Source organism: Hylobates moloch, unplaced genomic scaffold, assembly GCF_009828535.3.
Source record: "Hylobates moloch isolate HMO894 unplaced genomic scaffold, HMol_V3 SCAFFOLD_5, whole genome shotgun sequence".
Classification (NCBI taxonomy): Eukaryota; Metazoa; Chordata; class Mammalia; order Primates; family Hylobatidae; genus Hylobates; species Hylobates moloch.
The window spans coordinates 155,762,222-155,775,923 of record NW_026652280.1 but is presented as its reverse complement, the minus strand read 5'-3'; the positions used below and the strand labels follow the sequence as shown (position 1 = coordinate 155,775,923).

General features: G+C 34.9%; 1 protein-coding gene across 1 annotated transcript in view; it reads left to right on the top strand.

The window, feature by feature from the left end:
• LOC116469905 (leucine-rich repeat-containing protein 7) overlaps positions 1 to 13,099 on the top strand; it is a 145,994-nt gene extending 132,895 nt beyond the window's left edge. The window contains exon 19 of the mRNA XM_032155621.2: positions 8,588 to 13,099. Within this exon, the coding sequence (XP_032011512.1) occupies positions 8,588 to 8,695 (108 nt within the window). The 3' untranslated portion in view covers positions 8,696 to 13,099. The remainder of the gene's footprint in view (positions 1 to 8,587) is intronic.
• Positions 13,100 to 13,702: the final 603 nt, after the last annotated feature.

Genomic DNA, 13,702 nt, shown 5'->3' with positions numbered 1-13,702 from the left:
CTAATTAAAAAGCACACATGGCCAATTATACTTTCTGAAAGAAACGAGAATGGCTAATTCTAAAATGAAATTGTTTGCAATATCAGATGCTAAGAAGGCAAGCTATATATTTATCTATTTATAATACTATTGCCTCAGTTTAAAGAATGCTGGGAAAAAATGGGTTAATAACATTGAGTTATCTGTCACTTAAAAGATCAGAATCATGTGTTTTCAAGGAGCAAATTTATTTACAAAGCTTAATGGCAATGTTCAACCTGGAGAATTGAAGTAAAAGAAAAGAAAAAAGAAAAGAATGGCCCTCCCTAAGTGACAATACTTTTGGGGTTTAATCTAACCCAATAGCAAACAGCAAAAGATATATGAGAGAGCACAAGAGATATATCTTTCCTAATCCCTCTTCCAAAACCCAGAATTTATTCGATCTCTTTCTTTCTCTATAACTCTTTATACCATCCCCTCTTTTCTTATTCAGTTATGATATTATGAGCATGTTATTTGAATTACATGAAGATGTGTGCAATAAGGGATGATGTTAATTAAAACATATTCACATCATTTTTCTGTTGTGCTATCCATTTTCCCGGAATAGACACATTATAATTACTCTAAGACAGTGTGGCATATGGAAAGAGCAACTGACCCTTCATAGACTCACCTTCTGTTCAGTTCAATTATGTAATAGTAAGAGAAAAAACTGAAAGCATATGGAATATAAAACTACGCTAGAATGAGCCATGTGAATTTGCCAATATTTGAAATGACAGTTTTGTTAACTTATCGTCATAGTTTCTTTTTTCAAATGTTCTTTCCAGCTAAAAATTCAGTCTAATTCATTATACATTTTATAATTCAAAATATATATGCATACAGAAAATCTAGTAATTATAGTTACTATGTTGAAAAGATGAATAGACTGGAAAAAAATATATACTGTACCTGATAGTTAACAACATGATTCACAGTTGTAACCTAAAACTCACTCGCAAGTATGTCCTGTTCAATCAGGGAAGCCAAACCCTCTCCTCTTCATTTACCCACCCCCGTCTCCATACATAAGCCTAATTTTGGCAAGAAAGAGAAATTATATAATTTACAGAGATTTAGTTGATGACATCCAGATTTTGCCAGTAACCAAAACAGATTTTTCTAATATGAGATATATAAGTAAGGTACTTAACTGAAGATAATTTTATAGTCTCTTTTACCTTGTCATCATTTTAAGGGTTTTGGAATTTGCAATCCAAACATACTCTTTGTCTATGGCTGTATTTCAAGATGCTAAAAGAGAATAATCAATGAGGTAATAATTCAGACAAGCTAGATATTTTTCTTTTTTTCTTGTCTTAAAAGCTTGGCCCAGCAATTCATATAGACAGTTCAAGAAACTACTGTCAACAATAAGTCTATCAACAAATACTTGGACTATTAGCAGAGTCATTATTATTGCACTTTTTTTACTTTTTTAAAGTTAGTTTTTGGTAAGTTGTTCAGCTCAGAGCATCTTATCTTAGCCAAAATCATGGGGTTTGATGCCCATTAGACCTATTATCATTGCTCTGTTCTATAACCACTGACAATTCCACTCCACATCCTGATTAGTGTCTTACAAGGGAATATCATTAGAAGCCCCTTAACAGGTAGGAGGGAAGTCATGTGTCCTAAGGGAGCTAATAGCTAGGGAGACAAGGGGAATGTGTGCACTCGTTAGGAAACTAATAAAGTATTCGATTTTGTGATGTATCTAATAAATGTTGTAGCTGTGTTAAGGGAATGGAGTGATTAATATAAAGGTGTGTATCCTGGGATGCAGAGAGGATGGCCACTCACAAACAAAAATACAAGATGTAAGACCCTCCTCTTCTTACCTCCTCCAGTGAATCACTGAGGGAAAGGCAGAGGAGACCTGTGTGGCAGGGTGCACTGGGGATCATGGAGATCTCTGGTTGTGGAGGGAGGCAAAAGAAGAGAGTTTATTCCTGGTGGAGCGGAAGTTCCTCCAGACTTAACAGAGAGAAAAGGAGGAGGAGGAGGAATATCTGTGGGCTAGACTGGCATGAGTTTTCAGGAGCAGGGATAAGAGGTTTATGCTAGAAAGGGTGAGTATGGGGTATAAAGGAGAGAATATTGGAGAGGAAGACCCCAGACTCATGTGTTAGAGTCATGAAGAAAGGAAACCCTGGGATTTTAATAAGTTTTTCGTGGACTGGGAGAATTTCAGACATGGAGATGAGTTGCAGTGAGGCTCAGGATGGCGATAGGGGGAGACAGCGAGCAAGATATGGCATTCAAGGCTCAGAATGGGAGAGGTAAGTTCAAACTCCACAAAGAGAAGTCTAAATGAAATGTCTGTTTATGGCTGGATCTGTTGTACACAGATATATATACAAACACTGAATCAATGCTTCCTTGTCTGAATGGAAATTTGCTGGCCCTCTTAATGACCAGTAGGTGTGATCAGCTTGCTGAGAGAATTTTCTTGCTTAGGTAAAGCTCACTTATTCAACAGCCTCAGCTATAAGAAACAAAAACGTAAGCTAGAAAACAAAGAAAGTGCTTCTGAGGATCCATAATTAATGTCACAAAGCCCGTGCACTAAATCTCATTCCTTTACTCATTAGAGAGAATTTATACCATACCTGGGAGTCTTCTATCTAGTTGTCCAGACCACCAAGGTGAAAAGCCTTTGGCTCCAGGCTCATTGCCAGAAGCAAGAAGTCATAGCCAACAGCTTCGCTCTGCAGTAAGAGAGAAACTTCGTTTAAAAGCAAGAAATAGAAGAGAACAACTTCTTTTGAAAGCCAGAAACAAGATTTTAAAAGTACATTGTACTTTTAAAGTAAAAGCAGATTGTACTTCTAAAATCTTGTTTCTGGCTTTTAAAAGAAAATTTTGTACTTTCAGTATAGAACAGTTGTCTCAATGACATTTTTTGACATATCTTCGAAAAAAAAGAGTTCTTGGTCAACTAAGTTTTGAAATCACTTCATACTGTATCCCTTGTTTCAGGACTTTACACTGTACTAAACAGGCTAAGAACTCTGAGAAATCTTACAGATTTATTTTTCAACATATTTAACCATACAGTCCTCTGTACCAAAGCATCAATTAACCACTTCCAGACAACACATTTTGGGAAATTTTTGTTACAGAAACAAACTAACTGGGCCATGGCTGTGCCTAAGAAAGTGTTGATGTTCAGAATTATTACCGTAAATCATTAAGAAAGGGTTGATGTTCATTTTCTGAATTTTAAAAAATTTCTAAAAAAGAAAATCTTCCAAAAAAAAAGAAACCTGAAGAGTGAGAAATTGTTTATGGTTAAAATGAAGTGTTGGACCCTTAAAGAAATAAACTTAAAGTATTTGAAAATTGTACTAAAGCATTTCCCAACAAGGCCAAGTAAGTTCCACATTTCTATAGTTTATCTTATTTATGGTTAAAAATCAAAAGCACCAGAGACACTGAGGGTGGGGGACTATGGAGGAATAATCACATAACTGTTAATGTTTAGGTAAATAATTGCTTATAATGATATACTACATTGAAGAGTAAGATTTGAATACAATTGGATTAGAAGGGAACTAGAAATAGGTTTAAAAACTGTGTTGGTCAGGCACAGTGGCTCACACCTGTAATCCCAGTGCTTTGGGAGGCAGAGGCAGGAGGATTGCTTGAGGCCAGGAGTTCGAGACCAGCCTAGGCAACAAAGCAGACCCCGTCTCTACGAAAAAAATTAAAAATTAGCGAGGCGCAATGGCACGCACGTGTAGTTCCAGCTACTCAAGAGGCTGAGGTAGTGCTTAAGACACTAATTTGGTCGCTGCATTATTTCATTTTCCCTCATTCTAAGAGCTGTAGGCATTCAAAGTGCAAGATATCAATGTACTAATATTTCTCTAACATACAAAATTTATGTGTACTGGTCCTTTAAAAAGGATTATCCCTTGGGGGGTGAATTTAAATCAACCGGAAATCACATGCCCGTATCTCTAAGCTGATTTCTTTTTTTGGAGTTTAAAATGATCTGTGCTGTCCTCCCTATTGGATGATCCCACCAACCCTGTGGCCAGGCCTTCTCTGAGGCTAGTTTTTAAGCTTAGAGCTTTGGATAATAAGAATGCAACAGAATTTCTGGGAGAATTACACATCATCTGGACTGTTTCTGCAATATAAACATCCATAATTTATCCATTTAACAAAACATTTACCAGAAGGTAATCAAACATAAATCCAGGAGAGAACAAGAGAGGAAATTCAGAAACCAAGTGTGTTTTACGATAGATTGATGAGCTGTAATTGCAAAGCTCTACTTTTTGTTGGAATTGCAAATGCTATTTTCATTAACCTTCAGTCTTTTCATGTCTAAATCATGAAAAGAGACAATTAAAAAACATTTTGCGGCACAGAAGATATCAAATAAAAAATTAAATAAAGGAGAGAGAGCTTCTGGAAATAACGTAATGATTATAGTAAAATGTTCCTTCATACTTTCAACTCAGCTAAATCTAGAAACCCATTAATTACATATTTTTTAAGGATTAAATTTTCAGAATATCTTTTCCCTTTTTAGATTGTTTTCTTGGTAACTTCATTTCAACTTAAGAAGCCATTTATTTCTCATTTTTCATTAGGATGCAATTTCCTCGAAATTGTACACATTTTATTCAAATCTATGATAGTGTGTTTATATAAAACATATAGGTAGCCAAATGCGGCAATAAAATTTAAATTTTTTATTGATTTAGCATTTATTCTTCAAATCATCTTTTGCATAGTATGCATATATTTGTTAATATAATATACATACATGTAAATCATATGCATTTATCTTTTCAAAGCATCATTGGGTTTATACCCTGAAATGAACATTGCATAGTACCACCATTTATTTCCTCAGCCTCTTCTTCTATGCGCGCACACACACACGCACGTGCGTGCACGAACAAATGCAAAACTCCATTAATTGGAATATTGTGATTCTTCCGGTCTTTATTTTAACTGGAGAAGCCCTACACGAATATAGTAACATAGTTGTTTGATTCCCTGTCTGAACTATCCAAGTTGTAAGCCTGATAACCACATTCATGTTAACAAATACAATGTCAATTCGTTTTGCTCTTCTGTCCTAAGAAAGAAAGAGTAAGTTTCTCTGGAACTGAGATTTATTCTATTATCTCCTTCCACTCAAAAAAAAATGGAGATTCAGCATTTCTGTAGATTTTTAATTTAGGACTAAATGTTATTTCTACCAATGTTTTTAGAATAAGTTAAATTAAACGTGATAGAAATCTGGGAATCACAGTTTGGCAACCACTGTAAAGAACAGAATTATCTTTGGATGTGATATAGCAACAATTTTTTAAGGGAAAAATGTTCATTATTTTATCCTGTCCAGTGAAATGTCAGCTCAAATTACTTGACATGATTGTGGTCTTATTATTTCAGTGAAGTAATGAAAGAAACAAGAAGAAAGAATATTACGGTATCAGGTGATTCCGCCTTAGCCCTTTCCCTGGTTGTTTGACCTCAGACAAGTTGTTTGTCCTCCTTAAAATGAAGGTCTTTCATTTATAAAATGACAGGATTAGTCTAAACCAACAGGTTTCACACTGGGCTTTCATGAGCAATGCTGGGGTGGGAAGGTATTGGCAAGTAAGCTGGTTCGCTGGGTTCAATCTTTCTTCCACCTCTCTCCCTTTCTCTGTCTCTCTCTAAAAAGATCTGTCTAAATGTTCTACATATTGGGCTACCTCTCTTCCTTTTGAAGAAGAGGTTTTTTGAACTAACACCTTGTTTAAAAAAAAAATAGCCCCTCTACGTAAGTTTATTTTTATGGTTGCTTCCCATGCTAAAGCCTATGGTCTAAAGTCACATGTTTTGGATTTGGTGCTTTTTTTTTTATTTTTTAGAAAGAAAAATGATTCCACACGTGAACCATTTTTGAACGCTTTATTCCGCACATACTGTCACAGAATTTACCTGACAAAAAAAAACAACTGTTAACATACTGAGGGCTCAAGGAGACTCTAGGAATGAGACAAGGACTGTGGTCCTTTGGGAATCACACTTGTTCTATGTCTCAGTGAAACAGCAAAGAGAAGATGTCCCTCTCTTTGCCCTCCTCTGAACTACTCTACACTTTATTTCCCTCTTCAGATATTAATTCAGTTCAGCATATATGTACTGAGGGCTCATTCCACATGCGGCATTTTATGTTATTTTTAGTTACGTGCATGACTTATTTCCCCTTCTGAATGGCTACTTCTTTGATGGGAGCCTTCCTGTTTCATCTGTTTCTTACTACCCACCCCCAGTGCCTAGCACAATGCCTGCGGACATGAGTACAAAACAGACATTCTTTGATTTAAAAAAATGCTAAAGTAATCACATTGAGAGCTGACTAACCTTCTTTGAAGATCTTTCATGATAGAAGTACCACTCAAAATTAACAGCTATGATTAATTTGCTAAGTTTTATACCAATTTTGCCCTTAACACTGATATTTTTAACATTGATACAATGTCAAGTATGATGATGAACAACATACCATTCATGGCCTCCAAATCCTAGAAAATTTTTTATTTCTGTAACTGTGAGATATTTAAATTTTGAACAATTCCCTGAAAATTCTCAGTGGATTTTTAATTCATTGCAATTCTAGGTTTAAGTCTGCAGATAGAGAAATCTGAGCACTCACAAAGTCATTATTATGGTTTGACATTCAAGAACTCCATTATTAAAGTTCAATTTTAATTCCACAATTAAGTTATAACTTTTGGTCAAATTGAAGGCATTAAGGTAGTCAGTACATCCCTCAAAGCTACAGTGGAATAAATAATTATTTCATGCAAGTTTGCTATGTTCCTGACGTCTGAAACAGGTTAAGAGTAGAAAAAAGAATGGACCATATGCTGTATTCTTTAGTCTTCATCACCAACTGATCAGAAATAACATCAAATGTAACCTCATTGTCTGATTTTTAGTATAACACAGAACAAGAAATTTGAGCTGTGTAACACACCCAAACTTCTACTCAACTACTGTTTCCTGACACTGAAACAGCCAATGCCAACTTCTGTGGGCATTTTCATTTATTAAACGTTGTTAAGGAATGTATTTAAGATTTCTTTAATTCAAAGCAAATTTTTACTTCTAATTACATGAATTTCCAAGAATTTATGTTCTGTCATCTAGTATTTTTTTACCGGCAGATTTACTATGGATTACAAGTGTAATATTTTAATCTTCTTTCCTACATCATTAGTCAATCAATTTTCATGAACTAGTGATGAGATATAATGTATCATATAACTTTCATCTAAGTTTTAAAGGCTGTATGGTCTTTCTAGAGATATAATGCTGCTTTAAATCTGAAAAAGCCAAAGTCGACGAAAGAGTCTAATGATTAAGTGATTGGTTATCTGAAATATTAATCATATTTTAAGAAGGCATAAAAATAGTAAAATAAAAAAGGCAGTGTGTAACCAAAGTAAGTATCAGTCCATTGAAAATTGAAAAAGTCAACCAGTGAACTGGCTCTATTACCTCTATTCAGCCAAGCTGTCAACCTGACTGACTCTTTTCTTAATCAACTGAGTCTCAAACCGCAAAGAAGACAATTACATAACCATCAGTCATTTAGTTGCCAAGATTTATTTCTATCAAGTTTCAATAAGGTTGTATTTAGTTTTGCCTTTATGGCAGTGAAGGCTTATGGGATACACTTCTTTCTGTATTAATCATAAAAATCATTCCAATCAAGACAATCTGCAACTCAATGTAGAGAAAATCAGAGACCCATAGCACTCAATACAGAGAACAATGTACATTTTGTGACCTAAATATCACATAATAGACAGATGGAACTCTGAAACTGTAACCTTAGGCTATGTTTAAACTGAGTATCACTTGCTTGTATCAGTGATTCTTAAACAGAAGATGGCAGACACGTCCTATGTTGCTAGTATCAGTGTGTTTTATCCCCAAGGGACACACTCCTTAGGGACACTGGATTGATTGAGAACCACTGCTTAGATAATAAGTATACTTGCATTTAGCAATAAGGGAAATAAAAAATATTTCTCTAATATAAAATCGTATAAACCAAGAACTTTCCAGTGAGTCAAAATAAGATTTAAATGTACTATAAGTGTCCAGTCATGTTTGGCATGATTGAAATATTTGGTCATGCTGATGAGTTTATATTAGTGTTTATATAACACTAAGGTAATGGCCATATGCCCCTTTCCAAACCACCCCAATCAGCCCCTGCAAAAACAAATCAGGACAACAACAATGGAACTGAACAACTATGTCACCAGTACATCTATCTGTTATTTACCAGGGTAGCTTGATGATTAGCACAGTGGCAAAGACATACTGGGTACTTAATAAATATTTGTTGAATTGATAAATTTGGTTGAATCTGGATAAAATTAGTTGCTTCCATAATTACGATTCCATTGTGAATTATAAAAACTGATAATTTTTGTTGCTCAATGCTCCCATGAATTTTATGAATAGAAGCAATGATACAGTGATAATAGTTTGCATTGATTGCCCTGTTTTATTTGTGTATTTACAGGCAAATGGACACAGTTTTGTACATATGGAACATGAAAAAGCTGTATTACTACTGAAGAGTTTCCAGAACACAGTAGACCTAGTTATTCAACGTGAGCTTACTGTCTAAATATTTTTTATAAATAGTGAAGATACGTCTAGCCAGACCTAATGTTCAAAAATAAATTTATACATAGAAACAAATTTTGCCAATTGCTGGACCAATGGCAAACATTAGTGCCAAATGTATAATACTATATGTTAGCACTGACCATCCTTAAAAATGTTAACTCTATAAATACAATGTTCATGTGGTTATGTATTAGTTTTAATTGTCAGCCTCTGGCTGTGCATTGGTGCAGTTTTGTTTCTGTTTCTGTTTTTGTTTTTAATCAAATAAGTTTCTTCTCAAGGTGGATTTCATATAATTTCGGAGCACGGAAGCACACACAAGCTCTTTATGAATTCTGCTCTCCATCAGAAACACTGCCTCAAAGTTGTATATGCCTTTATATAGAAAATACAAATATAAAGAATTGTAATTCCCATAAAATATTTCTAGCACAAGGTATATGTTGGCATATATACAAAAAGAATATAGAGAAAAACAATATTTTCATAAACTAAACATCTCAGATAGAGAAAAAATATATCTTAAAATAAGACTTTACTATATTGAATCTTTTTCAATAAAAATTACATGATAATGCCTTATGAAAGTAACTGTACATATGGTATAAAGTGTTTATATTTGGTTCCATATTCATTTGCTAAATTCTCATGACACAGAGTGAAATATTTCATAAATTAGCCATTTATCTCTGGTACCCGAATAAAAATAGGATGAACTAATTTGTTCAATGCCTTTAGCTAATTACAATACATGCAGAGTTTAGAAACAGACTAAAGGTCATTGTAGTTAAGTCTTTTTCACCACAAATTTAAGCAGTGGATGGTGGGTGGCAGGAAAGGTATTGCTTTATTTCTTTCAAGTTCATGTTGATTATAAACTGTAGCCCCTGTGATTTCTTTACTTGTAAATGTGGAATTTATTTGTGTGTTGCTTAATCTAATTTGCTACTTTTTAAATTATTTAAAATGAGTTTTGGAAATTGATAAAATTTATCATTACGAAAGACTGCTGTTAGAAAGTTATGGTAGGTGATTTTAAATCCTTGGTATTTAAATATGAAACTTCAAATATAATTTCTCAGAGCTGTGGTCTACCTGTATCATTAATTTCAATGGCTGTTTTTCTGGGCAGAAATAGATAAAATACTTTTTTTTCCAAAAACAGTTTCAAGGTGTGTAAAATCCTGAATGCTTTTTCACTGGAGAGAAAGACAAGCATGGTTAATGTAGAATTATTTACTTTTCCATTGAAACTATTTTCCTGCATAAATGATCAACATTTATTTTATAATCCTTCAAAATATGTATCTTTCATATTAGTCATTAATTTAATTACAATATTAATTTGAATTTCCAGGATAATTTCCCGGAGTTGGTTGCATGCATTCTGTTTCATAATTTTACATAGTTCTTTTGTTATATAATGAATTTACGTGCCAGTGTTTCAAGTATTGTATGAGGATTTTCACAATAGTATCACCGAATGATGTCACCAAAGCTCTGAGAATAATATTTGTAAGTTAACTGTTTTATGGGGACATTGAAAATATTGTATTTTTGTAGGGTCTATTAAAATGAGTGTCACTTATTAGAAGTACAGTGGTATTTTTTGGCAATAGAATTTGTCACTTGGAAGATAATACTTCACTTTATAGATGATGCACTAATTTTGATGTTGCTTTATGTCAGGGTGACATTATACCATGATTTTATAGGGTTTGACAATTAGCTAATGATTAAATGATTGGCCTACTTAGTATGTTTCCCAGAAGTAACTTTTAAATGCATTTTAATATATTGAGAGTTTCAGATGAGAAATGTCTTTCAGAGACTAATTTTCTTTGTTGAAAACTCATGTCAAGCCACCATATCCAGATATTATAGGATGATCATCATTAATCAAGACAGAGACCTTTACTGGCCTCATAAGATCACATAAAGAAAAAAAACTCATGGCTGTAGTTTGGTGGCAATGAAACATCTGAAATCATCCCATCAGTTTTTCTTAATCTTTTGTGGGAGAAATGGGGGAAGAGCCGGCTATAGAACTGCCCCAAGTCTTTTTCGTACGGTTTCTATACCAAACCCAGGGCTTCAGGAAATCCCTTCTGAGACACGCAGCTGAAAGGATCATAATCCTAGTAAACACCTCTACCACGCCTGCTGTGACAACATTGTCCTGAGCCACTTCTTTAGTACTTCCTGTTCTGCAGTTCAGAAATGAGGAAGAGAGAAAAGGGATCCTTGACCAACGGGAAAAGTTATCTGATATGCCAAAGCACCTCATTGTCAACAGTACTGCCATGTTGCATACTGAGAACAGGCAGGCCAGGCGTGGTGGCTCACGTTAGTAATCCCCACACTTTGGGAGGCCAAGGTGGGCGGATCACTTGAGGTCAGTTCAAGACCAGCCTGGCCAACATGGTGAAACACCATCTCTACTAAAAATACAAAAATTAGCTGAGCATGGTGGCGGGCACCTATAATCCCAGCTACTTGGGAGGCTGAGGCAGGAGAATCAATCGCTTGACCTGGGAGGCGGAGGTTGCAATGAGCTGAGATTGTGCCACTGCACTCCGGCCTGGGCAACAGAGCGAAACTCTGTCTCAAAATAAATAAATAAATAATTTTTTTTAAGTAGAAAAGAGGCAATTTTTTTTAGGTTGACTGAATAGAATCACTAAACACTTGAGGGGTGTAAACCTAACTAATTCTATAGGTGATGAAAACCAATTATACATTGATTTTTGATTATTGACTTTTTGCAGTAACTGATTTTGCTGCCTGAAATTAGAATCTGGTTATTTTAACAATAAAAAAAAAGTCAAGGGTGTGCCTTTAAAAAAAAAAAAAGAAAAATCAATAACAACAAAAAGGACTGGAATTCATGATGGCTCCAGTAGATTCTACCTCTTGGTCTTTAATTTTTATTGGACTGTTTCTGAGGAAGGTGTTTATATGTGATGAGTCAGTAAGATCTAATGGAGGAGACTGAGAAACATTAGAGGTAGAAAGAGCAAGTGATGAAAATTACTAGTAAAATTGCAAAATTTGCAAGACAAATAGACATTAGTGGACAGTTTTTAAAACTATTTACAAGGCTCATAATATTTTGTCATAAAAGCTCTGCTGTGATAACTCCAGCCTTCTGACAACACAATAACCGAAACATACATAATAACTTCAAAGTATAAGTGCATTTTTGACAAGGAATATTCAAAGTCAGTATGAAATACAACATTATGCTAATGTATTGCTCATTGAATCCTATAAAAGATATGTATCTGCATTACTTAGAATTGTAATTATTAGGTTACTGAAAAAGTAATTGCAGTTTTTATCATTAAAAGTAAGGGCAAAAACCACAATTACTTTTGTTCCAACCTAATACATAGATGTAAAACAATCTCAGTTGTTTCTGGACCTTACCTTGGATCACTACCTTTGAGATGGGAAACAGCTTTAAGGAGAGACTGACAAGCCGATGTTAATTTGCTGTTAATCTTAAAGATGATTGCACACATATCACAAATGTAATTGCTTATTTAAAAATAGGACTGACATATCTTTCAGCTGGTGAGCTAAAGAGAGAGAAGATTCAGAGGGGAGAAACCATGGAAGAAATTAGATTTATATATTCAAATATTAAGTGAAAAGTATCTGAATTTGTCAAAATGGTTAGATGAAAGAAACCAAAAAAACCATTTTATTTTTAATCATAAAATCTACTTAATATATATTTAATATCTATTAATATTTAAGCTTTCCAATGTAAAGCTTTGGAAAATGTAGTTGTGCTTGCCACCTTGTCTTTCCATTTAGTGTGTTTACTAACTGTGAAGGACAGTTTTAACGCTGTCCTTAACTAATTTCTACCCCTCGTTAGCACACCGATCAAATATGTCTGATGAATACATTCTTATCAAGATGCAAGAATACAACATAACCAGGTCAAAAGCCATACTGATGTAGGACTACCACTCAAAGTCTTTCATAAATTCGATCAAACAACACATTTAACTAATTCTTGATATGCTGACCAAACAGCAAGTTTATTGGCACACTGGGTCAGTAAAAAGTTATGCAAATAATGAAATCCAATAGGGTAAGAAGATGGGTCCTTTATCTAATATAAAGAAAAGCGGGGTTGAAGTTCCACTATAGTTCCTTTCACAGAAATGCTAAATCTTACCGAGCTTAACTAAATGTTCAAACTCTGGGTTGGTAAAGTGTCCTCTCTTCACACTTGTAGCTACCTGATCATCTGGGACTTGGGGGGAATCTCCAGGTTGGTGATCACTTGCATGAACATTTTTCCTTAGCAATACAACCACCTTCTGTTAAGAAAGCATCTTGCCTTGGCTCAGAATATTTCCCATCACCCACCAACACCATACCCAAAGAATACATTATAGCAAGAAAACAGAATGTGGGCTGTGGACAAATAGATGTGCGCTATGTATGGAAAGCACGCGGGTCACTCTTACAGGAGATCCTGAGTGTCAGCTCCATTTCGATCTAAACTATTCGGGAAATCTATTTTCCAAGATGCACCACTTGTACAAACTAAGGTAGATGCAATCAAGTTTTCCAGTCATATCCTGAACCTTCTGAGGGCATTTCTGTTTCCAGCGTGTAAAACTGACCTGTCTTTATTGCTGCAGTTGCTGCTATAGATCCATCCCTCCAACTCCCCATGTTTTTCCAAAGGCAGTGGATGTCTGCTTCTATCCTGCTGAAACAAAGATAAGAGACCCTCTTAGAGTGTTAGCTGTTTGGAGAGCCTTGAGTATCAACAGATGGTTACAGCTCCCAATTTGGGAGGAACTTTCTTGGGTGATGAAGGAACCCGGAGTAGTAGCATTAACCAAGGCCCAAAGATGGAGTGCTTATAATGTTACTGACAACAACAAACAAAGCTTGTGTGCAATGGTGCGGGCGGCAATGCCTTCATAAAACTGTTTCCGCTTCTGTTTTTAAAATGTTGGGTTTTGCTGGATTGAGG